The 27,794-nt window shown below is 38.3% G+C and overlaps 1 protein-coding gene across 1 annotated transcript; it reads left to right on the top strand.

The window, feature by feature from the left end:
- On the top strand, positions 1–27,794 carry LOC306857795 (rho GTPase-activating protein 22-like; the record flags this gene model as incomplete). The annotated part of the gene is made up of 10 exons (XM_079397956.1): positions 1–158; positions 7,483–7,682; positions 11,069–11,156; positions 17,950–18,072; positions 19,802–20,009; positions 20,092–20,224; positions 21,037–21,110; positions 21,194–21,315; positions 25,208–26,003; positions 27,572–27,794. The coding sequence occupies exons 1-10, from the start codon at positions 116–118 to the stop codon at positions 27,792–27,794; spliced, it is 2,010 nt and encodes a 669-aa protein (XP_079254082.1). The 5' UTR covers positions 1–115.

Raw genomic sequence — 27,794 nt, 5'->3', positions numbered from 1 at the left:
AGAGAGCGAGGAGGATAGAAGAGTGAGCCACGGAGGAGAGGAGCAAGAGGGAGAATGTACCGAGAGAAGATCTGAGGAGGAGGAATATGCAGAGCGGAGGAAGCGCAGCCCATCGATGACAGCCATGCTGAGTCCAAAGATCAGGCAGACCAGGAGAGGTACAGTACGCTGCGCTTGTATTTCATCTGTCACACACTGAACGTGCTTCATCTCACAGCATCTCTGCTTCAGCTGCTCGCAGCACATCACGCCATCATCTCTGCTCATGATACTTTAACTCTGCAATTATGACATTCAATATTTCTATAAATATATGAAAAAAATAAATATAATAATTTTATATAGATAGATAGATATTAGTTATAAAAATAAATAATATTGTTTTTTTTATATATATATATTTATGCTTTTAAATTATATTTTGCTGCTAATTTTATATATATTTTATGCTATATTATTCTGATGATCATTTCAATATGATATACAATTGAAAGAATTACAAATTAATTAAATTACACACACACACACAAATATATATGTATCTGTTATGAAAACAGTCATTTAAATTATATTTTGCTGCTAATTTTATATATTTTATGTTATTCTGATGATCATATCAATATTATATACATAAAAAAAATTAATTAAATTTTATAGCCACTATATGTCAGCTTTTTATTGATTATAAAAAATGTTATAGTTTCGGTGTATATGTTTACATTCCAATTAATGTAATTCAATTGTATTCACCTTATATTATATAATAATTATCTATAATAATTTATAATAATATTTATAATAAATAAATACCTGTATCGGTCGATGACTATGTGAAACAGCTGTCCGACTGATAATTCAGCTATTTACGCCATCACAATTCTGATTTAAAACAAGATTAGGATAAAAGCGTCTGCTAAACAGATAAATATAAATGCAAATGCACTCAGTAAGTGTTATCTCTTCACTCTCATTATGTTGTGGCTGACCATACGATAAACCACGAGCGTCCAGCGCTGCATGTTACACACATCCCACTATCATCTGCAGCACGCTGAGGCGTTTATACACAGAGCACCGATCATCCTTCGTCAGCAGCCTGTAGCAGGCTTGGTTGAGATGTGAAATACAGGCAGAGCACAAGGTCTCATTCATCATGCATCAACTTGATGGATGACGCTGTGTTAATAAGCAAAGCTCAATGCATGTAAAAGGCTGAGTGATTTATCCCTTTATGTCCTCTCAAACCTGCCTATAGCTCCCTGCCCTTCCCCCACCAGCCTTATACTACCTGCTGAACATCACAGCATCTGCTGGAAGATGTTCAACCATGAACGATGCATTTATTTATTTATTTCTCTCTGGAAAGCTTGATTCTCATTGGTCAATCACAGCATTCTGCAGAAGTCAAATTTATTGTATAAAGAGTATCAAGCTATAAAACTGACCTCTCAGGTAACCGATTTCCAACAGTTCTTGTTCAGATTAATACTTACAGTCATTTATTTGGTAGAAGACATGCACTATGCTGGATAATGTGCCGTCGGTTGGACATTATCGCAAAATAAACCCTTCAGGGCGGTTCAAGACCTCTCTGCTTTGCGTCAGGGTCTTACGTCAACCCAAAGGGGTTTGTTTTGCGATAATGGCCACCTGACGGTACATTATACCTTATTTATTTCCCAATGGACATTACATTATATTCATGCATTTGGCACATGCTTTTATGCAAAGATATTCGCATTGACTTTGCATTGAAGGTATACATTGATTTAGTTCATGCATTCCCTGGAGATCGAACCTAATCGGACCCTAATGTTGCTAGAATCCTACTAATTTTTTTTATAATTTACATATCTAGAATAAAAATGTTCTAGATATAATGTGCTTGTCTCATAGCAAAATCAAACCAATTATTTAATTTAGGAAAAAACGTAACATCACACATACTATTTTTCTCGCACAGTATAGATAGATAGATCCTAAAGTAAAAAGTAATAAAAAAATCTACAAAACTAAAATTAGAATGAAAACCAATAAAATGAAAAATGTAAAATATATATAAAGCTATAATAGTACCTTAATGATAGTAAAATAACACTGATTTGGAGTTCATGTCTTAAAGTATGCTCTAGGTTGTTTCTTGCAGTTGCTAATCTTAACCAGCGCTGGACTTTATCTAAGGTGCCAAATTTATATGCCACAATCATGGTGCCAGTACTGACACTGTCATCATGCACAACTTGAAAACATTCTTTCCTCTATATTTTAATTGCAACTTTAGAGGCAACTATTCTCAGAGTTGATCCTGTCCGTGCCAAAACAGGCAGTTTGGTGACCACAACCTAGAAACGCCCAAGACAAAGTGGGAAGGTATGAATCATCGTGTAGAGAGATTTGTAAACTGGGTGTCTGCACTCTGTTCCATTTGACTTCAGCACTGAAAATGCTCAAAACCGATGGGCACTAAATACTCATGTAAACCAGAGTGCAGTGAAAACCTTTCTGTCATGGGCTCCGCAAATTTACAGCTTTGAGCGACAGTTTTAAAACACTGAATGTTTGCATTTCTGCTACACACGTCAAAGCTGAAAGTTCCTACTTCTGCATAATATTCACAAAAAAAATATATATATAGTGCCCCACACAACCGAACCAATCGTAGGTGCACTGGATGAAGAAAGCTATTATGATTACTAACAGCTGATTTAACTCACTATAAATGATGTGTTCTTAAATGTGCTTCTACTTTGCATGTTTTGTAAGCCTGTGGGAAGTCAACTGACCAAAACGCTGCTCATTAAAATATTTTTGTGATGATCCAATATTGAGTAGTGTGCAGGATTTATATTTTTCTAATTTATACAGCAAAATACTCACAGAAATAAAATGGAATACTCATCAAGCAAATTTATTCCTACAGTGTTCACCTATGAAAGAATAAAATGCAAATTTAGCTTAAATTTACTTTAAATACTGAAATGAAGGCTGCAATAATCAATCCACCAAGTCATAAAATTTAGTGAGTGAACGATGTTAAAAATTGAAACTTGAGATTTGCATTTGCCACTACCAGGTGCATGGTTAGGGCTGCGGAATATGAATTACCGGTTTCGAGGTATATATTTCAAAACCACTAAAATATTCCATTATACCGTTCCTGCGCTATGAGCATATTTTTCAAATATAGAAAGTCCCCTGGAACTTACACGATTATTTCAGCCGATCTCTGTTCTGGACTTGCACAAACTGCATTGCAATCATTTTCAAAAATGTCATTACAAAGTCTGCAAACAGCCGTTCATAGAGGCCAGAGACGCTGAAGACGGATGCAGAGGAGAAAAATATTGTAGCAGGCAGAGCATGGTATTGAAATATTGGAAGAAAATCCTAAATTTTGAATTTTTGGTTTATATGACTGTATGTCTGAGAGGAACTGATTGTCTTCAGAAAAGTTTAGATGGTATTTTTTTTTTCGCCTTGCCTCTGGATAATCCATATAAGCGCAGCGATGCTTTGTTTACAGTGGTAACCAAGAAAATGCTGCATTGCTGCTGTTCCATAAGCGCCACCTGCTGTCAGAGAGGGAATTTGTGTCTCATTCAGCCCATCTGCTGTTTCTCTTTCGTGCATGCATGTGTTATGTAGCATAATTTCACAAAGCTAAACTCAGAACTGATTTTAAAATTATACAATCTAATTTAAATCAAAAACTGCTCATGCTACATGTGTGGACCATCATTAAAATGCAGTGGTTGACTATAATTTTAAATGGCTACAGAGATTTTGGTCTGTAATAGAGCAAACATCTTGTTTATGTACTTATTTTAATTCTTTCTTGTCTCTTGCTTAAATATTTTTTTTATCACCATATGTGCATCAACACTAAAATAACAATAATTGTTTTTAAATCAAATCAAATTATGTAATTAATGGTTCAACTATAACATACACACATACGTTTGTTTCTGTGAATTGTGGGGACTTTCCATAGACTTCTATTACATTTATACTGACCAAAAAATATTTTCTATCCCCTAACCCTAAACCTGCCCCTGATAGAAAACCTATTTGAATTGTTACACTTTCAGATAAACATAATATACTATTTTTTTATATTTTTGGTCCCCACAATATAGCATAAACAAGTACAAACACACACACACACACACACACACACACATCAGCAAATCAACCATCCACATCAAAAGCCGCAGGTCAGTCCACAATTCAACAAACATTTGAGAAATAGATCAAAGAAAAAAAAATACTGCTGTTCCAAATATTCTGTATGTTGCGTATAAAAATACATATAATGCATTCAATGGAGAAAAAAGTAGTTGTTTTTTACCCAGACATTTAAAAATAACACATTTTAGGGCTTAAATCACAATACTGTGAAACTGTGAAACCATGATATTTTTGCTTAAGGTCATATCATATCATAACATCATATAGTACCATTAAAACCTCATACCGGCCCATGCCTAATATGAATTTCACACAAGACTAACCACCCAGCCCAAACTGCAAAAACCACCTGTTTATACTAACATAGCCAGTTATGACTTTAAGATGGCTAACTATAATTACGCCAGCTAAATGTTGCCAGTTTTACCAGTCAGGATACTCAACATGGAAGTTCTGCCCATATCACAAACACATTGAGTTAGATACCCAAATACCTCTTGTTTTCCTGCTGCAGCCCACTGTCTTCCTCTGGTCTCCATCAGACGGAGCAGGGCTACAGAAGCCACCACACCCACAGACACGGCTAATGTAATCAAGAAGGCCATTGGAGACAGACCTCGAGCCATCACACATTTGTCTCTCTAAGAGCCTGACTCAGTACCTCCACATCTGTACTCAACATTTCATTCTAGTGGAGAAAGCAAAGTATACATAAAAACAGTCAGATTGCTTTTGTTGTTGCACACACTCTCCACAATCCATCACTGGGATGGTACCCTTTCCAAAAGATACTAATGCATACACTTAAGGTACTAATATGCACCATTTGGGGTAAATAAGGTACAAAGGTGTATCGTAGAATGATACAAGAGCCATTGCATAACATTATTGGAAATAAGTTGCTTGAGACCATGGTCAATTATGCAATTTAGCGTAATTATACAACAACAGTTGAGCACAAAATGCTGTGACCAATCAGAAGTATTCTATAGAGCCGTGTAATAGTGCCCGCCCACTTTTTCAGTGGCCTTGGATCCAGAAGTATTTTTTCCCATTCATTTGTTGTTAAAGAGTTATTAGCCATGAACCAAACCAACCAGCTATGAAGTGAATCACATTACAAATGTGTACGACTTTACTGAGGACTACAATCCATTTATTGCAAAATAGGCACCTTAATACAAATATTTCAGTAGTTTAAGAGCATAGGGAGGTAATTCGCAGTGCTTTATGGGAGTAGCGCTAACCAGTTCTTTTGCTGTAATTATCTTGTTTTGATTCTCAGATTGGTGGAGATTTCGTTGCAGAATCGTGGGTAATGTAGTTTTTCACCAGGACTGTTAAACACAATTAAAACATGTTTTTAATATGCAGGCTGAAAGCTTCACCAAATGCATACATCATCAATTAACAACCTCTTAGCTCACAGTAGGTCTATTTTTAATGGTTATAAGTTACCATTCAAAAGCATTTTCCGTATGGAGAAAATATGGAATTTTCAATTCCGGATCTGGACTGTTGCACTCTATATGAATTACAGACTTAAAGACCAGTCAGCAGTCCAGCTCACCAGTGGATTGGGAGTGAAAATAATACAATAATATAAATGAGAAGAACACATTGATTTTTTTTCTTTCTCTGAAAGCTACACATGCATTGATTTTGAGTCTACAGCCCAGAGGCATAAGATGACTTTGTGTGTGCTGCACAGACTCCTATAAATGATCAATGGTGACACAGGTTGTTCATACAGTAGTCCAGCTTTAAGCCTGCATGGCCTGTATCAGAGCAAAATCAGAAAAATCTAAATCTGTTTACTTCTCACAACATTTTATATATTTACTGCCATTAAGGAATAGATACAGGATAGTACTTTCTGTTTTTGTTAAATGACACTCCGAAAAGTGGTCCTTAAAAATCTTAACTACATGAAATGGCAAACTGCAGAGGTTTCTATATCAAGTGAGCCTCCCTGGAGATCCAATTAGAGCATGAGAACTCACTCCCTTTGGGAAAGAGATACTGGAGAATCCCAGATAAATTTACCAGAGGGTAGCTGGTACAGACCAGAGAGGATGGATCTTCATATTCTGCTGCAGGAGATGAAGCTGAACACACAAAGCAAAGAAGCGTATAGCAGGGTTATTATGAATTTGTATAACTAAAACCATTAAAAAAAAAAAATGTTTTGCAACTGAAATACATGTTAACTGAAACAAAATAAAATATTTGTACATTTTATTTCAACTAGCAGAAATAATATGAACTATATAGAAATATCTAATAGAACACTTATTCACTATTAACTACGACTTTCCCATCAATAAATTCCTAATTTGCTGCTTATTAATAGTTAGTAAGGTAGTTGTTAGGTTTAGGTATTGGGTAAGATTAGGGCTGTAGAATAAGGCATTAATATGTGCTTAATTACTACTAATAAATAGCTAATATTCTAGTAATATGCATGCTAAAAAGAGACCCTAAAATAAAGTGTTACCTAATTGACTAATAAAAACAACTAAAAAACTAACAAGCATTTTTTAAGTTATCACTCTAAATCAACTTCCCTATGGATAAAATTAATGGTATTTTTACTTCCTATATGAATTTGGTACTTAAGGAGCAGTCAGTTTTCCAGCTCATCAGTGGATTTGAAGTGAAGAATTATGTAATATAATAATATAAATGAGAAAAAAAAACCATTGATTTCTTCTCTTTCTCTGAAGGCCACACATTGATTTTGAGCCTACAGCCCAGAGGCATAAGATGACTTATAAAAATGACAAAAACACAACTAAATTACCAACATCTCGACCAAAAATTAATAGAAAAATAAAAATAAATGATGATCTCAATGATACTAAAATAATTTTGAATCGTTGAGTATATCATTCGCTGATTATTTAGTATAAATCACTGCCTCACAGGTTAAACACAGCACCTATCCCTAAGCTACATGTTTTTGGTGAAGCTTTCTTCCATCCGTGAAAAACTAAGAGGAATTTTTAAAGAAATCGCTTAGATCACTTTTTCCATGCATTTATGCCATGAATGGAGAGTGAAGCTGTCAAACTTCAAAAAAAGACTCAAAAGCACCACAAAAGTCTCATAAAAAGTGGTTGGTGTGACTCATGAAGTCTTCTGAAATCATACAATAGCCTACAGTTCTGCTTTAGTGTAAATGATGACAGTTTTCCCCTCTGCTACTGTAAGTGCTTGTCATCCTTAAATCATGCATGACTAGAAATGATGATGATGATCACTGACATGTACGTCTCTTCTCGTCACCTGCAGCCAGGTCCAAGAGCATGGTGATGGGAGAGCCATCACGTGGCTCATGTCAGCCCACCTCACCGAGTCTCCAAGAGGGAGTGCTAAAGGCCGGCTGGCTGAAGAAGCAGAGGAGCATCATGAAGAACTGGCAGCTGCGCTGGTTTGTGCTGCGTGCTGACCACCTCTACTTCTACAAGGATGAAGAGGAGACCAAACCACAGGTGTGTTCGAACAAAAATATGCCTATGAAAAGGAATCTGGCGATTGAACTACTCTGAATTTGCATCACTGCTCTACTGAGATGGTCCAATGGCTTCTACGGTACATGCAAAGTACATAAAAAGTCCATTCATTTACTCCATAAAGGAACTGATAATTAACAATCTCTCATAAACCTTTAAAAACAGACCTACTGTGAGCTACATGCTATATCTTTTCTTGCTGATTGGACTTACGGTTTTCGTTAAACGTATGATCAAAACTATTATTGACTATTATTGAGGAGGACTATTATTTCTACAATAAGATTTGTAAGTGTTTAAAAGCTTAATGAGTATCCTAGGACAACATGCTAAATCATGCTACTAGCTAAAATATACTAAAACACGTAAGCAACATCATGCTAACATGTTAACAATATGCTTATAATGCCAAAAACATGCTAGTGAAATGCTAATCATGCTAGAAACATGTTAGCAACATGCTGTTCGTGTTAAAGACATGTTAGAAATGTGCTAATAACATGCTAAAATATGTTAATGATGCTAACATGCTAATCATGCTAGAAACATCCTAACAACATATGTTAGCGACATGTTAATCGTGCTAAAAACATGCTAGCAACAAATGCTAAATGTACATGTAATAATTAACTTTGAATAACTTAAACTGTAAGTCAATGTGGTCTCCCTATCGTAAACAAATATTCACTGTATGTTTCACACTATAAATGCACTAGCTGTGTTGTGATGCTGCCAAGAGTATTCAAAGTATTTTACTTTATCTCAATGCAAAACACGCAGATACTGACTCTCTGAACTGAGAGTCACAAGCCATGCCTATTTAAGTGAGTGTGACAGATCTCCAACAAAAGAGGGCAAAAAGCAAAGTCAATAAATGTGCCATCATCACTAAACTGCTTCTTAAACACTACGCACACTTTCTAGATTCTAGTCACTTTATGTTAGAGCATCATGTTGACAAAGAGCTATTAGTAAATGTGAACTCCTCCATTTATGCCCAGTTGCTTCACATTTCCACCACAATCCGAGCCTGCATGTTGCTTTTAGCAGGTTTCGACCATCTCATATTAAGCAATCAATACGGTCCAGCCTTGGTAATTTCTTCTGTCAGACTGACGAGTGTGATGAACAGCGTCCCTCACAGGAGACTGTCAATACTCATCCAAGCACCATTAATCTGTGCTCATGCTGCGCTGGCCAGGATGTGTGTGCAAATGTCAATCCCTCCCACTTTTCCTGCCTTTAATCAATGAGATTCAATGTGGAAGACCTGTGTAGGCAAATCTCATAGCAAACCACACACTGAGATAAAAGGAGACAGTGGAGACCGGGCCGTATTGAACATTACGTCCCATGCATCACGATCTGGGGTATTTAATAGTGGTTCAGGAGGAGAACTGGGGCTAGATTCATGAATTTAATAAAATGAACTGCTACAGTATATTCTTCTTATTTTCTAATTTACTAAATTCACTTTTTTTTTATTATTATCTTTTTTTTAAACAAAACTTAAGAATTTCAATTCGAGTAAAAAACAAAATCTAATAAATACATTTTAAAAATAGTCATTTTTTAGCAAATATGGGAGCGGCCATACACAGAAAAAAACAATGTCACGCTATTGTAGTTATTACAGTAATATGCAGGTAGAGTGAAAAAAAAAAAAACGTTTGAGTTGTTTTTCAAGTTGATCAGAGCAAAGACCATCCATACAATCAGATAATACCAAAGCTTGCCATTTTCTTCTTAATGGTACCATAGAATGCATTGATACAATATGTTAAATTGTTCTCTGATATCTACATAGAAGGTAAGGGCAAAAAATATCCAGAAACAGTTTTACATGTCCATTTACAACCCTAGGATTTCTCTCCAGAATGGAACAGTCTGTTAGTGGCTTAGTTAGAAGAGTTATGAATAATAATGTTGATCTCTGCTCTGATTGGCTGTTTCACAGTGCAGCTCAATGTTGAGCTCTGCTCTGATTGGCTGTTTCACAGTGTGGCTCATTTCAGTAGCTCACAAGAATGAAACACAGGGAAAATATATATATATATTTCAGTATTTTCTTGCGCAGTTGTATCATTGGGTAATTATACTGTAAATAAAATGCGGGCATCAGGGAGCCGCTATTAATATGCGGGGCATTGAAACTGCTTTGGAATGCACGATCGTGTTTTACTTTCACTTTCGAGATTTGCGATCGCATGTACTTCGTTTATACTATGGAGCAGCAGTATTTTCACAAGATCAGATCCTTGTCAGGGGTGCTCAGGATCTGTAAATCATTTGCCATCATCCTCAGGCATCTCTCCTTACTCTGTTTATGTGGTAAGATAAATCTTTTGTACTGTAATGTAACAGGCTGCAGCTAGCAAGGAGCTAACCATGTCCCTTACCGGTTCGAGTTATTTTATTAGAACGCGTTATTTGTTTTCCGTGCCTTTCTGAATACAGACACCAACCCATCCCTGCACTTCACATCCCCTGCACAGCCTGGAACATTACATTTATTTCCATGATCTGCCATTTTCGCAGTTGTCCTCGCTTGTATTTCTTCACAAGTTCAGCTGGCAGCTGGCCTAGAATAGGTATATGCAAATGTTGTGGGCGTAACTATTAGTGATCCTGACTGTAACGTCACAGTCGGTGTTATGTTCTGATTCGCCTGTTTTTCAGTGGTCTTTTGCATTCATGAGATTTACATAAGAAGGTATGTATGTCATTTCCATGTACAGAACTCTTATTATTCAACTATGCCAGGGTAAAGACAGTTTTCCATTCTATGGCACCTTTAAGGAAAGTAAGATGTTCTTGAGAAAATACTTGAATACGATATATTCTTTAACTTCTTAAAGAATTTTTCAAGAATTTAACATTCTTACAAAAGTTCTTACAGAAATTTCTTAATTTCTTTCCTTTAATCCAGCCTCTGAATTGTGAGATTCAACAGTCAAAAATAAAATACTTCTTCTAATTAACCAACAGGGGGGGGAATCCAATCAAAATATTCTAAAAAAAAAAAACAACGACCAAAGGAAAATATCTTGAGTACTGCCAAACAGATTCAGCTCCCAAATCTTTATTCATTTTGTTGCCCTGGTGAATAATCTCTGAACTTCATTCAGTTCACAGTTTATCTAATTGAAGGAGGCACTCAGAAAATGTGCAGTATGATAAACCGCCACATGTTCAAGCTTTTGATAGTACAATAGGCTCAAAATCCTGGTAACACATTTCCAGAAGACTAGGAGACTTGATGCTGATTAAAGAATTACATTGAAGTTTACATGGTAATTAAGTCTGATTGATTTAATAGGTCAGTAAAGGTTACGTGATGCATTTCTAACTATTCGTCTGTGCAGGGCTGCATCTCACTGAAGGGCAGCCAAGTGAATGAACTGACAGCCAACCCAGAAGAACCCGGCAGACACCTTTTTGAGATTGTGCCAGGTGAGCAGATCTTCATATTAAATCATCAAATCAATGTCCTGTACTGAAACTAGCATGCATGGCTTTTGAGTGTCAGGAATCGAATAGGCTTTCCAGAATATACTGATTACAGACGGCTGATTTTGCCCCAACATGATTTACTGATGCAGACTGTGTGTGTTTTATTTATGACGAGTAAATAACACATGAGTGTGACACCCACCAGAGCTTCTTTTTCTAAACAATAAAGCAAAGAAAACTGGAGTCGACCTCCAAATGCCCTCCAAATCTATTCAGTGTTTATATTAAATTCTCTCTTTTGCACGTGATAATCACATTAAAAGTATTGAATTTCTTATCTCTGAAAATGCAGCCCTGGTCTGCACAAGCCAAAGACAGCAATGTGACAAAAAAAAAATATATAAATACAAAAATAAAAACAACTGCAGAATAAGAATAAAATCAACCTGTGCAAGATCCAAGTTACAAATGATCTAATCCTTGATGGTAAACATGCATTCTTTTCCTGTACTTAGAGCAATTTGCTGAATATTTTTGCATATAATTAATGTAAAATTCTAATGCATTTTTGTAGATCGATCTAGAATAGTTTAAGAAAAAAAATCAGGATGCATCAGTGAATACATGTTTCACCCCTAAAGTGCATATTAAACATTTAGATAACTGAATTTGGTGTTAGCCTAAGTAATGCACTAAACACAATAAATGAAACAGCCCAATGCATACAGCATGGACATTAGCAGCAGTTCCCTACACCCAACAGCACTTTCTCATGTCAGATCAGTAAACACACCATCTCCTCCCCAGAGAGGAGCCCTTAACCACAGTCTCCGTCTGACCAGCATGCTCCTTTGAGTCAAACAAGCTTATTGGCAAAGTCCCTTTTCCATGCAAAACAAACAATAACATGACACAAAGCAGATTTCAGAGCTCCCTCATGCTTCTCAACTTTAAAATGAGTGCAGCATTTGTCTGGAGATGTCTGGCCTGTTGTTGATTGTGACTCTGAAAATGAATAAGTTCCAAAAACAATGAAGAAATGGAAAGATTTGATTAACAACTGCACAGACTCGAAACTGAATCAAGGAAAAACTGACATTCAGAAACATTCAAAGGCCCAAACTGAATGAAAATTATGCAAATTGGTGCAGATGTTGATATTTATATGGCCACAAAGATGAAATTCTGGTAGTTTGTAATGCAAGATCTTCATAACAGTTTAACAGACTGCTTACATAAAACAATATAAATATCAATTGTCACTAGAATAATATGTCTGAGTAAGATGATATTTAAATGCAATTTAAACAATGCAATGCAATGATGATTGACAGATGAACAAGTAAACGTTCGCCAAAAGCCTGATGATCCATCCTGATCTCACGGCAATTTGTACATATTTTACGATTTGGCTAATTCATACGAATTCGTACGACCTCACTCATACGAGTTTTGCTATACAAGTTGCCAATTCGTATGAATTTGTACGAATAACCTACACCTAACCCCACCCATAAACCTACCCGTCACTGGGGTTTAGACAAATCGTACAAAATCGTACGAGTGAGGTATGAATTCGTACGAATCAGCTACCTCGTAAAATACGTACAAATTGGTCGTGAGATAGCGTTGGATGATTATATTTGAGACTCACTGATTTTTCTAATAAATTATGCAAGGATAATCAAGTAAATCTAAGTTGTTTCAGTCCAGTAAGTGTTCATCTTCAAATAATAAAAACAATATAAAAGTTATTCATATGTTCAGTTTAGTAAAGAAGGTTGTGTTTAACAGGAAAATAAAATCCAAAAATATCCAACAATGGCACCATTCATTGCGGGGATATAAATGACAAGCGCTGATACAAAAATGGGATCTAAACCAGTGGGAAAAGCATGGCATTACTGGGAGATTTTCATGCTTCTGTGTTTTCAAGGCATTTAGAATACAGAATCAAAGAGCATGATTGTGACCCGAGTCGAGACCCTGGCAGCCTCTGGCTCTGCTAACCCATGCTTGCTATACAAAGTTGTGATATTTAGTGAGATTTCTGCTAGTGAAGAGGATTTCTCCAAGCATCAGGTCCTCTGAGATCGATGCATCTGGTGTGCTGTTTGTTTGCTTAAGTGCACTGAGGTGTTTAGAAAGGACTAACAGAGCAGGCCGTCTCCTTCTGTCAGTCTACCGTGAGAAGTCAGTGGGAATGAGAGAAACAGAAGTCAAGTGGTGCTGCTTGAGCTGAACTGAGATATCAAAAGGATTTTCTACTCGCTGGTTTTCCAGGATTTACAGCATGGACTAGCATGATCTTGATTTTTCATATCCTATCCTCTCTGGGATGATTGAGATGAGATGTAAATGACAACTATTGAAGATTTGTTTCTGAAATCGACGGTTTGATGCAAACACATCTACAGCATGAATGAACTACTTGAGCTGCGTTTGGGTTAATGGCCAATCTGTTGGAGTAAGAGACATGGCAGAGCATTAGTACCAGCTCAATCCCTCCAGTGCATCATGGGGCAGGGCTGCTGTAAACCACCGCAGCACAAACCAACACTAAACCAAGGTAATACCTTCGTTCATGCACTTACATGCAGAAATCGAAGTAATGAGGATTTTCTAGATCAATAAAAAATCAATTCTGGGTCAATAAATAATATACAAAGGCCTAGAAATGCTGGGTTATGGTTTGTTATTTTTGTACAGAATAGTTTGTTCTTAATGCAATTGCTTGTTCAATAATGTTTATGCAAAGTTCATTTTTTAAGGTATTTTTATTTTTAAATCAAGATGATGTCCGAAGTTGTATCTCTACACCCTTCCGCATGTTGTTTTCAAGTGTTCAAACGGAGTAAATAATAAAACCAGAGATAGAACCCTTTTTACGTATGATAAATAAGATGAATGAACTTGTTAGTTGTTTTTGTAACTAGGTATACATATACCCGCAAGCTAAAATAAATAAATAATTAGAATCAGAAGATGAAGTTGTTACAATCTGATATTAGAATGGAACTACATGTTGTAGGCAGCAACATTCTTTTAAAATATAATATCTATGGTAACATAAAAGACAAAAAATAAAAAGAATACAGTAAAAATTATTATTTAAACAACTTTACATTTCAAATAATACAAGTTTTGACAAAAAATAAAAGTTTATAAAATGATAAACATTGGTCTGAACAAAAACAACAGACGGGTTGAATAAAACAGCACAGTAGATGGCTCTTATGGAAAAGCAGAAATAGAGCAGTTACCCTATACGCAAAGCACTGTGTTTATAAACACTAGGCATTATATGGAGGTAATATAAAAAGAAAATGCCATCGAAACTTTTCTGAAGACAGTCAGTTTCACTTCCCCAAATAAAAACTCCTCAGGTTTGGATGAATCACTTGAATGGCCTATTTCAGTGTTAGAATGGCGAATTTCGTCGAAAGGCCATGGGTTTGCAGGTATGTATACAAAACATTTAAGGTCATTGCACACTGAGTCCGAAATTTTCGCACATTAAAAAAAAAATACGACCTCACGTTGTGTCAATCATGTTTGCACACTGCCTCCAAAATTTTCGTCTGTCAAAAAAATATTCGGATCAGGTTCGATTTTCTACGTTTTCGCATCCGTAGCATGCATCTTGATAGGAAAGGATGGGGAATACGAAAAAACGGAAAAACTCATGCTAAAATTTCGGACTGTGTGCAATGACCTTTACTGTTTGATTTGGCAAAATAAGTCCTTTGATTATCAATACCAATCAGATACCAATAATAAAAAAAAAAAAAGATAATATAGTCTCCAAAGAAGTGTAATGGCTGTTGATGTGCCTCATACTTCCAGCCTGTTTGTTTTCATGTAGTGTTTGCCTGCTATGTAGCATCTGTCAGTTGATGTTAATAAGGAGCATAATCACTCCTGCTCGTAATATTTCTCCAAAGGTCAATTTGAGATAAGCTTCTTCAGTCCTGTGCATAATTACACAGCTCATAATCCAGATCACGTGCAAAGTCATGGATTTGATTCCCAGGAACACACATGAATATAAAATGCTGCCAAATTCACGGATAAAACAGATGAAACACAATTGCACTCAATCTGTATTTCATGCTTAAACACAAATTGGTTGTTTGAAAAAGGAAAAAGTCCCAAGAATTCACTTAATCAGATCACTGTTGTTCTTTCACCACAAGCCCATTTTTATCTTCCCCACAAGCTCGGCAGACATTCTGACACTTCCTATAGAGACATGAATGCTAACAAAATGCCACACCATGGTGAGAAATGAAGGTTCCTCATTATGCCTTCAAGTCAGATTCCACTCTGTGTGAGAGCGTTAGCCTCAGACGTACTGCTGGGTCTGCTTCTCTTATTTATCTTAATTGCATCAGTACTTGTTTTTTTCCGTTCAGTCGACACTGCTGTGAACACTTATCTTCTCATGACATATTCCTCTAGTCATTTTATCTGGCCGGCAGAGTATTGGCTGTTCAATGCTTCTGATTTTTTATCATTGTGAAGCTCTGAACTGAAGCCATTGTGGAGGTTTTCTATTTTTTATCCTTTACTGTTGCAAACCCAATGGGTAACTGGAAAAGTCTTTGTTACTTTGGTCTTTCTAAGTCTGTTTTAAGTTCAACTTTTCATGCCAATGATGGCCAGAGGGACAACAAGTTTGCTACTAAAACCTTGAAGTAATACTGAAATAAATCTCACTGATACATGACAATAGAGATATTCCATCTAAAAGGTGTGGAATTTAGTTTCCACCTCAAAATAAAAAATAATTAAAAGATAATTGCAACATTTTATCTCAAATCTGACTTTTTTCTCATAATTGCAAGATTAAAAGAATTATGAGATATAAACTCACAATTGCGAGAAATAAATAAAGATTTCTGAATTTTTCTTGCAATTGCGAGTTTATGTCTGGCGATTCTGACGTCATTTCCCACAATTGTGAGATATAAACTTGCAATTGCGAGTTATAAAGTCCAGTTCTGAGGGAAAAAAGTCAGCTCACAATTCTTACATTTTCTTACAATTTATAATTCTTTATAAGTCGCAATTGCGTATAAAGTGAACTGAAGAAGCTCATGAAATACATTAATATGCATTTTTTTCACAATATATTTTATCTATATTCCCATGAACCTGTTATTTCCTTTTGGCAAAATTAATATATATATATATATATATATATATATATATATATATACAGCACTGCCTTAACCCTCTTGGGCATGGAGTTCATCAGCGCTTCACAGGTTGCCACTGGAGTCCTCTTCCACTCCTCCATGATGACATCACAGAGCTGGTGGATGTTAGAGACCTTGCGCTCCTCCACCCTCCGTTTGAGGATGCCTCCCAGATGCTCAATAGGGTTTAGGTCTGGAGACATGCTTGGCCAGTCCATCACCTTTACCCTCAGCTTCTTTAGCAAGGCAGGGGTCATCTTGGAGGTGTGTTTGGGGTCGTTATGTTGGAATACTGCCCTGCGGCCCAGTCTCTGCTTCAGTATGTCACAGTACATGTTGGCATTCATGGTTCCCTCAATGAACTGTAGCTCCCCAGTGCCGGCAGCACTCACAACCTCTGGATATGACGCTGAGCACGTGCACTCAACTTCTTTGGTCGACCATGACGAGGCCTGTTCTGAGTGGAACCTGTCCTGTTAAACCGCTGTATGGTCTTGGCCACCGTGCTGCAGCTCAGTTTCAGGGTCTTGGCAATCTTCTTATAGCCTACGCCATCTTTATGTCCTCAGAGAGTTCTTTGCCATGAGGTGCCATGTTGAACTTCCAGTGACCCGTATGAGAGAGTGAGAGCGATAACACCAAATTTAACACACCTGCTCCCCATTCACACCTGAGACCTTGTAACACTAACAAGTCACATGACACCAGGGAGAGAAAATGGCTAATTGGGCCCAATTTGGACATTATCACTTAGGGGTGTACTCACTTTTGTGGCCAGCGGTTTAGACATTAATGGCTGTGTGTTGAGTTATTTTGAGGGGACAGCAAATTTACACTGTTATACAAGCTGTACACTCACTACTTTACATTGTAGCAAAGTGTCATTTCTTCAGTGTTGTCACATGAAAAGATATAATAAAATATTTACAAAAATGTGAGGGGTGTACTCACTTCTGTGAGATACTGTGGATGTATATATATACATATAAATGACTGCTAAATGACTAAATGTAAATGTAAAGCCAGAACATGAGATATAAACTCAAAAAAATTATATCTTTATATCTTGCAATTCTAAATGTATAACTTGTAACTGTGAGTTTATATCACACAATTCTTAGAAAAAAGCTTCCATAAAAACATGACAGAATGATGTGTAAAACAAAACTGCAACCAGTTACAGCACCTCAATAAATATATGCTCCTTTTATTATTTCAAGATAAACTCTTTACAGCAGCATTGTACAATGACTGCATGACATTTGTTTGTGTGTAAATATAATTCAACATCTAAATCCATCTTGGGGAAAAATCTGTGCTATTCATGTGATCTAAAAAAGGACAACATAAAGCTAGCAGCTCTGTGGCCATTTCCTATCTTGGCACATAATCGTAGTTGTAAGCAATAGCAGCAATGTTTAAGAATTTTTACATTTTTTGCAATTTGTTAAAATACCTTACTTTAGAATTTATTTAAAATGAAACTCTTCAAGTAAGATATATAATGGAAGATATGTATCTTTGAGTAATAAACAGAGATGCAGTGGTAATTCCATCATCTGACAGGCTACCTCTCTTGTTTTCTGTCTCAGCTGGTGAGAAAGACAAGGCTGCGATGAGCCATGAGTCCTTTCTACTCATGGCCAACTCCCAGAGTGACATGGACGACTGGGTGAAGGCCATCAGACGGGTCATTTGGGCTCCGTTTGGAGGAGGTAAACCACAAAATTAAAATGCACATACTGTGTCACAGTTAGTTAGTTACACATTGGTCATTACTTCTCTCCACCATCGGATGTTTCATGTGTGTTCACAAGATATCACCAGTGTTGTCAGTGGTCTACGTTCACAAAAATATCACTGAGCAGAGTAGATGCCTCACTATCCAGAGATTAAATTACAAAGTCATGTTATTAATAGAAAGTTCAAACAAGTAATGTAAAGCAAGTTCAAGTTATCAGCTCTCAGTATAGACAATGTGGCAATGTGTCTCCACTTCCATTAGCAGCTAGATCTGTAAAAGCCCTGTTAATGTTATCTTTAGATGAATAATAACACGGAAAGCGTGGTCTTGAAAGCGGCACCAACTGACGCCGAGAAGAAAATTCAATCTACGTTTGGATCGACCTTATTAAGACAACTAGGCCTAAGACATCTTCTGAGGACTATATCCACATCAAAACATTCCTTCATTGTGCTCTTCTTGTCGTTAGTATTTGAAAATAGTTTGTACAACTTTCTGCCACAAACAAGATTTACCTGAGAGAACCCGGACGAGAAACATGCGCTGAGAGGACATCAATGGAAAGAGAATATACTTGTGAAAAACGAGTGTTTCTTTGTACTGCTTGTTCTTTGAAATACTTCGAGGTCTACTGTAAGTGTGACTCTTCCTGCTGCTGTTCTGTCGTTTGGAGTAAAGCTGTCAGTCAGAAAAGTACAGGTGAAAACGGCATGACAAATGTCTCGTGATTACTGACAACAAACTGATTATATATTTAATTACAATTTAGTATTATTAAATATATAATAAAACAACTTGTGGTGAATTTCAGGTAAATATTGCGTAAAATACTGTTGAATTTCAGCTTATAAGTTGCTATTGTAGCATTCACATTCAGTGTAGTAATTAGATACATGTAACAGAATTACATAATTTAATTACAAAAAAAATGCAACTGTAATCTGTTACAGTTACTGAGAAAAATGTGTAATTAAATTAGATGTTAACGATTACAAAGGGGGTTACATCTGAATATTTTCAGAGACACAGATATGATTGATTTCTTTCATAAGTTGCAGTGACTGCTCTAAAATATGAGACACCAGTGTTTTAGGAGTTTAGGACACATGCTTATTCAATAACTGTTTTATTTCCTATTTAGGTTTATGTATATGCTTTATTTTTCAGGATGAACTGTTTTTTAAAGCCATTGTTAGATGCCAGTGTTTCCTGCCGTAGCTATGCAAAAATATGATTTCAAAAACAGTATCATAGCTATTAAACTATATCTAGTTATGATGTTACATCTGTATTTAACGATCTCAAAGTAAAAACAGGTGCTAAAGTCTGATTTTGTGTTTGTGCTTTATAATGAAATCATTATGATCTTAATTCAAGTGATGAAGGATTTTGAAAGTCTGACAGAAATCAGTGTTGAGTTCTACTGCAAGATTAACCCTTCCTGCTTTATATGTTTCAAAATTATTAACATTTGTTAGAAATTTAGAAAAGTAATCAAATGTAATCAGTTACATTAATACAGTAATTGAAATAGTTACACTACTTATTACATTTTAAATAGGGTAACTTGTATTCTGTAAACTATTACATTTCTAAAGTAACCTTCCCAACACTGTACAATAGTATTATCACTGTACCGTACATTTTTTGTGTGTGTTTTGACTGATATAAGCTAAAAATGAGCTGCTTCATCTCTACAGGCATATTTGGCCAGCGTTTGGAGGACACTGTACAGTATGAAAGGAAGTTTGGTCCTCGTCTCGCCCCTCTGTTAGTGGAGCAGTGTGTGGATTTCATCAGGGAACAGGGTCTTGATGAAGAAGGCTTGTTCCGGATGCCAGGACAAGCCAGCCTCGTGAAGGAGCTTCAGGAGGCCTTTGACTGTGGAGATAAACCTCAGTTTGACAGGTATGCATCTACTCCGAGCACAGACATGGAGCAATAAACCGTGACCAACTGTTCATACTAACCCTATAATTGGCATTTCTAGTGACACTGATGTCCACACTGTGGCTTCCCTGCTGAAGCTGTATCTCAGGGAGCTCCCCGAGCCCGTCGTTCCCTTCTGCAAGTATGAGGACTTTCTCACTTGTGCTCAGCTCCTGGCCAAAGATGAGGAGGAGGTTAGTGACCGCACCATATCTGAACATACAGGCAGTGTAGACAAGAAAAGTGAACACTGTTGTTTTTGTAATTTAGATATTTTCTAGCAATAAATATTGCTAGATGTATTTGAATGATGTATAAAGCAAAGAAAGTTAATTAAATATATATATATATATAATTATTAAGCACAGTTTTGAAAACATCAAGCTTGTCAAAAATGTGTAACATTAAAAAATATATAAATAAATAAATAAAATCTGCACCAGAATTATTAACATTAATTTCTTAAAAGCTGTCACTCATTAAAAGCTTGTTAGTTTAGAAATAAATTGTGGTTTGTAGTCATAAACCTATACTATTTCCACAAATCAAAAATAGGAAAATAATACTTTGATGACAATAATAATGACCCATCTGATGTGTTGAACAGACTTTTGAACATTTGCGTTTTTTTAAAACTGAATCCAAAGAACGCAGCTGCTGTGTTGGAACAAGCTTAATGAATTATCATATGATGTACAGGGATACTCACACACTTACAGAATTAGCTTGCTGTTGAGCTGTTTGCTGGTATTAGTACATAATATTTCAGCAGTTATGTTGTCAAAATGTATGTTGGTGTGCTCATGAAACAGAAAGCCGTTTCAGTCAGTATGTGGTTTGCTAGCCAATATTCCTCCCACATATTTCACGGCTGACATGATGCAATGCGCAGATGCCGAGGATGCGTGAAGCTCAAGTCTTTAAATATAAAATAGACCATTAATATTTTCACTTGAATTCAAACCACGAGAGTTTTGGTCACTTCAATGACTTCATGTTTCCACAGGGAATACAAGAATTAGGGAAGCTAGTCACGACCCTTCCAGCTGCCAATTACAACCTTTTGAAATATATATGCAAGTATGTCCAACATAATCATTTCAGACACATTTTTGTCAGTCGTTTTCATGCTTCAGTGCTGAAAGTGCGCTCTGTTGTTGTAGATTTCTGGATGAGGTGCAGTCTCACTCAAATGAAAACAAAATGTGTGTGCAGAACCTGGCCACCGTGTTTGGACCAAATATCCTCCGTCCCAAAATGGAGGATCCAGTAGCTATTATGGAAGGTAAGCACTTATTATTTAATTTCCAACCCATTATTTTGTAGAACAAAACCCACTTCAAAACTAGACACCTGCAGGATGGTTGCCTCAGCTGTGCCTAATGTAGCCTATATTTGTGGCATTATAATCTACCACACACCTAAATATTTGAGCATGTACCATCAAACATATAGCCTATATATATCCAGAAGTAGCTCATGTTTTACCTGTCTCAATAAATTTTTTAGCATTATATTTTTTAGTATTTAGTATTAGAATTTTTTAGTATTGGAGTTAATTTATTGCCCCTTATTTATTTTAGATACAGTTTCAAATACGTTCCATATGTTTCCAAATTTGGAGGAATAAAATTCTGGAATAAAAGTTGTGGTGTTTTTTTTTTTTTTTACATCTGAAATGTGCTGCACTTGTATTCCAAAGCAACTTGGATAATGAAATTAATGTCAAGCATACAAAATTATTTGTATTTCATGTCAAGTATGCTAGAAATTGGTAGTAAATTTCATAAGTATTTACAAAGAAATGGCAAGTAAAACACTGAATTAATCGTGAAATTTTAAAGTAGAAAGACAATATTTTCTTGTAAAGATACTCTAATAATATTTGTTTCATTTACAACTTCAAAAAATAATGTTATAGTGCATTTTACATTACTAAATGTAATAATAAAATTTCACCTATACACCAATGCAACTTTTTTCCTCTCAACAATGCAGTTTTGACCCAGTGCAACCTTTTTTCTGGAAAATGTGTAAATATCATAATGTAAAACGTCTCGGTTACGTATGTAACCCTCGTTCCCTGATGGAGGGAACAGAGACGTTATGTCGTGACGACATTAGGGGTCTTACTTGGTAGCCAGAATCCTCTCTGATTAAAAGAAAACGCCAATGAAAATTGGCAAGTGGATTTTGCTTGCTCAGCCACTCCCCATGCATATAAACGTGAGGCGACAGGTACATGCACTCTTCAGGTTTTATGCTGATCAGCTCAAAACGTGTCCCTGGCAACCAGCAATGGTTCGATGGTCCATCACGTCTCCGTTCCCTCCATCAGGGAACGAGGGTTACGTATGTAACAGAGACGATCCCTTTCTCTCGTTCACTACGAGTTATGTCGTGACAACAGAGGGGTCTATAGAAAGCACCATAAGATGAACCCTGTCACAACCCTGTGGCATTGCAAATGTTGACAAGCTGTAGCGTGTCAGACAAATGCTACGCAAAGGTCGTAATCTTCCCAATGCCCCAGAGCAAATTCACTGACCTTGGCGCCCGCAGGGACCAAAAGGGTGAGTACATTGCTGCTGGAGATAGCCATGCTGCTGTTCCTGAGCACAGAGCTGGCGGTAACAATGGGGAAGGGCACTATGGAGACCGCATCCTGACCGCAGGGAGATGACATGTGCAGACTCTGCTGTGGACTGACCCAGGGGGCAGTACTACATATGGAATGGTCTCTGAGGCAGGTTCTACCTGGGAGTAGGGAGGAAGGACAGCCAGAAGAGACTGACAGAACGGGTCTGTCAAGGGAAGACACAGGTTCACCAAGAGGTGAACTGCCACTGCCAACTACCAACAGCTCGAGGCAGTTGATGTGCCAAAGCAGTCAAGGCCCTGTCCAGAGCCCCGAGGCTGCCTGTCCGTTGTATGTAGCGCCCCAGCTCGTGCTGAAGGCATCCGTTGGGACAACAAAATGCCGGGACATTTGTTCTAAGGGCACTCTGGCCCATAAAAAGGCAAGGTCTGTTCAGGGAATGAAAGAGCGGCGACATGTCGGCGTGATGGTCACGCAAAGTGTACCGCAGTGCCATGCCCATCTCAGGACTCGGGAGTGTAACCAGTGCTGAAGTGATATGAAGCAATCCAAGCAGTATGACTGAGGCTGCGGATGCCATATGCCCCAAGAGCTTCTTAAAATGTTTCAGTGGAACCACTGTCCTGCCTTTGAAGGAACTCAGGCAGTTCAGCACTGACTGGGTGCACTCGTTGGTGAGACACGCCGTCATACTCACAGAGTCCGAGAAAACAGATCCTCTGCACAGGGGAGAGCTTGCTCTTTTCCCAGTTGACCCGAAGCTCTGACTGGCTGAGGTGCCGGAGCACCAGGTCCCAGTGATCGCACAACTGTTCTCGCGACTGGGCCATGATGAGCCAGTCGTCAAGATGAGTTGAGGATCCTGATGCCCATTTCCCGTAAAGGGGCATGGACGCCTTCCACGACCTTCGTAAAGACACGGGGGGACAGGGAAAGCCCGACGGGGAGGATGTGGTGATTTTAGCGCTGGCCTCGATGTGGTTTTGGCACGGGGCGGAGCAGTTCTGGAGGCCGCAGAAGGGCACCCTCGGCGACGGGCAGGCAGAGGCGTAGCCCGTGGTGGAGCGGTTGCAGCTGGACTATGTCCTGGATAGCCTCAGTCTGCTTTTGTACTGCCAAGAACTGCTGGGCTAAGCCCTCGACAGTGTCGCCGAATAGCCCAGCCTGGGAGATGGGAGTGTCAAGAAAGCACATTTTGTTGACATCTCTCATCTCGGCCAGTTTGAGCCATAGATAGCGCACTTGGGCCACAAGTGTGGACATCGCCTTCCCAAGGGACCGCACCATGACTTTCGTCGCCCGGAGAGCAATGGGCAGAGGCGGCTTGGCCCGCAGCACTGTAGGCCTTAGCAACGAGAGCTGCCATGGTCCTACAGGCTTTGGAGGGGAGACGCGGACGATTCCTCCAGGTGGCGGCGTTTAACAGGCACAAGTCCACTGCGAACGCTGTCTCCACCTGGGGAATGTCTGTGTAACCCCTAGCCGCCCCGCCATCGAGGGTGGCGAGGATGGAAGATGGAGGAGGGAGACGAGCGGCTTCTGGACGAAAAAAGGGCCATCCACGACTTTGTCAGGTCCTCATGCACCTCCAGGAAGAAAGGAACCAGGGCGGGGCATGGTTGCGAGCCACGGCCCGTGCCGAGAAACCAATCATCCAGCCATGAGGGCTCGGACTGAGAGGTGTTCACACATCCAGCCCGATGCTCACGGCGGCCCGGGAAAGCATGGTCTTCAACTCTGGGTCCAATCCGGCGGTGGCGAAAACACCCAAGGGGGGCAGCCCTGCCAAATCTTTATCCTCAGAGGACGATAGCCCATCCCCCGATGCTGCTGTTGACATCTGATCCTCTAACGGCGCGTCGAATGAAACACTGGGCATGCAATGAGACGGCTCCGCAAAATCACCGGGGAGCTGCACAGAACAGCTGCTATGGGAGGAGTGAGAGGACTGCGGGGACTGGCCCAACGGAGAGGCTCTCACTGTAACCCTCAGATCACCCAGAGCACTAGCTGGCGGTGCTCTGCTCATGACAGATAAACTGGGATGTGTAGTGACAGAAGGTGCCGCCTATTTATACCCGTGTGCACAGCGAGTGGCTCAGCATGCAAAATCCACCAGCCAATTTTTATTGCCATTTTCTCTTAATCAGAAAGGATTCGAGCTCCCAAGTAAGACCCCTATGTCGTCACAACATAACTCATAGTGAACAACAAAATGGGAACTACACGTTTATATAAAGATTAAGTTCTGATTTAAGAATTAATGATGCAACAAAAATAAACACAAAGTCACAAGTTACAAACTAACCACAATGTAAAAAAAATATTTTTCAAAGTCATAAATAAAACAAAGATTATAAGAATACATTTTACAAGAAAATACTATGTCAGTCTTTCTACTGATTTCATTACTAATACTTACTAGTGCTTAGTAATTTTTTGTGAAATTGACTATTTCTGGGTGAAAACTGTTTCTCACCTATTTTTTTAGGACTTTGCATCCTAATTTACAACTTAAACATCACTTATAGATGAGGATGATGGAATAAAGCATTGTGTGTGTGTGTGTGTTTTATAGGCACCTCCCTTGTTCAACATCTCATGACGCTGCTCATCAGCCAACACGAACGCCTGTACACTGAAAAAGACTCAGAAACATCACAGAACCAGACGGAGCTCAAGGACCAAAGCCAGCAACTTCAGCAATCCAACCTGGTGGACTGGATCTCTGAGGAGGATCTCCACACCTGCCCGTCTGCGGACACCGCTTTAGCCTCCAAGCCCTCGCCTCAGGGAAAGGGAGAGACAGCCGTCAGCCCTAGTAAGCAGACCAAGATGCTTCCAGGATGGAAGTACACCTTCAAAGGCTCCTCAGCCAAAGGAGCCTCCGCAGTGGACGGTGGGAACTGGTTAATGAACGGTCTGTCCTCACTGAGGGGACACCGCCGAACTTCATCCGGCGAACGCTCCAGGGACTCGGGCTCCTCTCAGAGACTGTCTACTTACGACAACGTCACGTCTTCATCGAGTCTGGGCAGCGTGCTGAGTATGGACAGCACGCCGTGGTCCACCTCATCTTGTGAGATCTCCGTCCCAGACTCTGGAGGCGAGCCACTGGGGACAGAAGATGGGCCAAGCGCTCCGGAGGAACGGAGCGAGGAGGAAACCAAGCCCGGTGAACACGAGGACGACGCTGAGGAGAAGCGAGCGAGCAGTTTTTTTTGCGGTGACAATGGGAGCATCGCACCGGTCATTAGAGTCGTGGATGAAGACGGAGAAGCAGACGAAAGCCCTTCGTCTCTGATCAGCGTCGTGGCAGAACTGAAAGAAGAGCTGAGGACGCAGAAACAGACTTATGAATCTAGAATTAAAAAGTAAGGCTGCTGTTTTTTTAAATGTCAAGGGCGGTTGGAATTGTTTGAAAATGATACCTGTATTTAAAGGAGTTATATGATGATGCTAAAAATTACATTATTTTGTGTATTTGGTGTAATGCAATGTTTACGCGATTTAAAGTTCAAAAAACGCATTATTTTCCACATACCGTACATTATTGTTACTCCTCTTTGCCTCGCCTTTCTGAAACCCATCGTTTTTATAAAGTTTGTCGCTCTGAAAAGCGCGGTGTGCTCTGATTGGCCAGCTATCCAGTGCATTGTGATTGGCCGAATACCTCAAGCATGTGATGGAAACACACAGCGTCTCCACGACAACAATACTGCAGTGAGAATACAAGTAAATTAAACACTCCAAAGAAAAAGGAAAACTTGAAATCACATCATATGACCCCTTTAAGCTCTGTTCGGGTAGGACTAATTTATTTGAGAAGAGGTCAGGTAAATTTGTGTTTCTCAGACATATAAAAATAACCTGTATTTTAGCATCATTTGAACTAAAAATGTAAACTTACTTCTGCGCTTAAAGAGGCAGTGCACCAAAGAAAAATATAATCATCATTTGTCATCATTTACTCACCTTCAAGTTGTTTCCAAACCTTGTTTCTTTCTTCCGCTGAACACAAAAGAAGATATTTTGAAGAATGTTGGTAACCAAACAGTTGCTGGTAGCCATTGACTTCCATATTAGTTTTTTTCCATACTATGGAAGTCAAAGGCTACCGTAAACGGTTTGGTTACCAACACTCTTCAAAATTCCTAAAATTCCATAAATTCAAAATTTATTGTTGACAAACATAAACCAAATCTGAATACATGTATTAATTTGTATTTTTAGCATAATTTGCACTAAAAAATGTAATCTAAGTGCATAAGTCAGGGGTTTTCAAATGTTTTGAACCCAAGAACTCCAAAATAATATGATGCCCTTGCAAGGTACACATTCATAAAATATATAAATATACATATACATTTCATGTCTATAGATCCATGTATACTGTGTGAGAAAATATGTCCTATTAGGAAGAAAACATGTACTTTGTGATTTTGATTCTAATGAAACAGCATTTTTCCAACAAGAGCGGAGAAAAAATTACAATACTTTTTTCTTTCCATTAACATTACCATCTGTTAATAATTGTAAGACAAACTTTATTTAGAAACAAATTCTGTCCTGAAAAGTGTTTCACTTAAAATATTTATTGCCAGATTCAGTACTTTTTTAAAAACTGGCTGTAGTTTTGGTAAATTTATTGTTTAAAGACCAATTTATACATTTTTTTTTTAACCAAAGCAATGTATTGTTATTTTACTGTCAGTAGAATCAAATAATTAGTCTGTCCAGACAAATGAAACAATAATATCATCAAATTTGGTAAATGTTACATTTTTAATATCTTACATTAATCATGAGAAAAACTTATTTTTTTCTCTCTCCAACTGTGGCCCCTCAGGATCCTGTAACCCTAGTCTGAAAACCTCTTAAGTAACTGTGCGTTGTGATATCTGTATTGTCCACTCACTCATCTGTGTTCTGCCCTCTGCAGGCTGGAAGAGTCGAGTTCAGCCCTGTGTGCGCAGATGGAGAGACTTGAGCAAGAGATGGAACAGGAGAGAAAAAGAAAACGAATGCTTGAGATCAAACTGAGAAACTCTGAACGGGCCCGTGAGGATGCAGAAAACCGCAATCGCCTCCTTGAGAAGGAAATGGAAGACTTCTTCTCCACGCTGGGGGATCTGGCTCTTGGAAGCCGTACCAGTGACATTTAA

The sequence above is a fragment of the Barbus barbus genome (genome assembly GCF_936440315.1).
Source record: "Barbus barbus genome assembly, chromosome: 38".
Taxonomy (NCBI): Eukaryota; Metazoa; Chordata; class Actinopteri; order Cypriniformes; family Cyprinidae; genus Barbus; species Barbus barbus.
The sequence above is the reverse complement of the archived record's forward strand: the minus strand, read 5'-3'. Positions and strand labels throughout refer to the sequence as shown.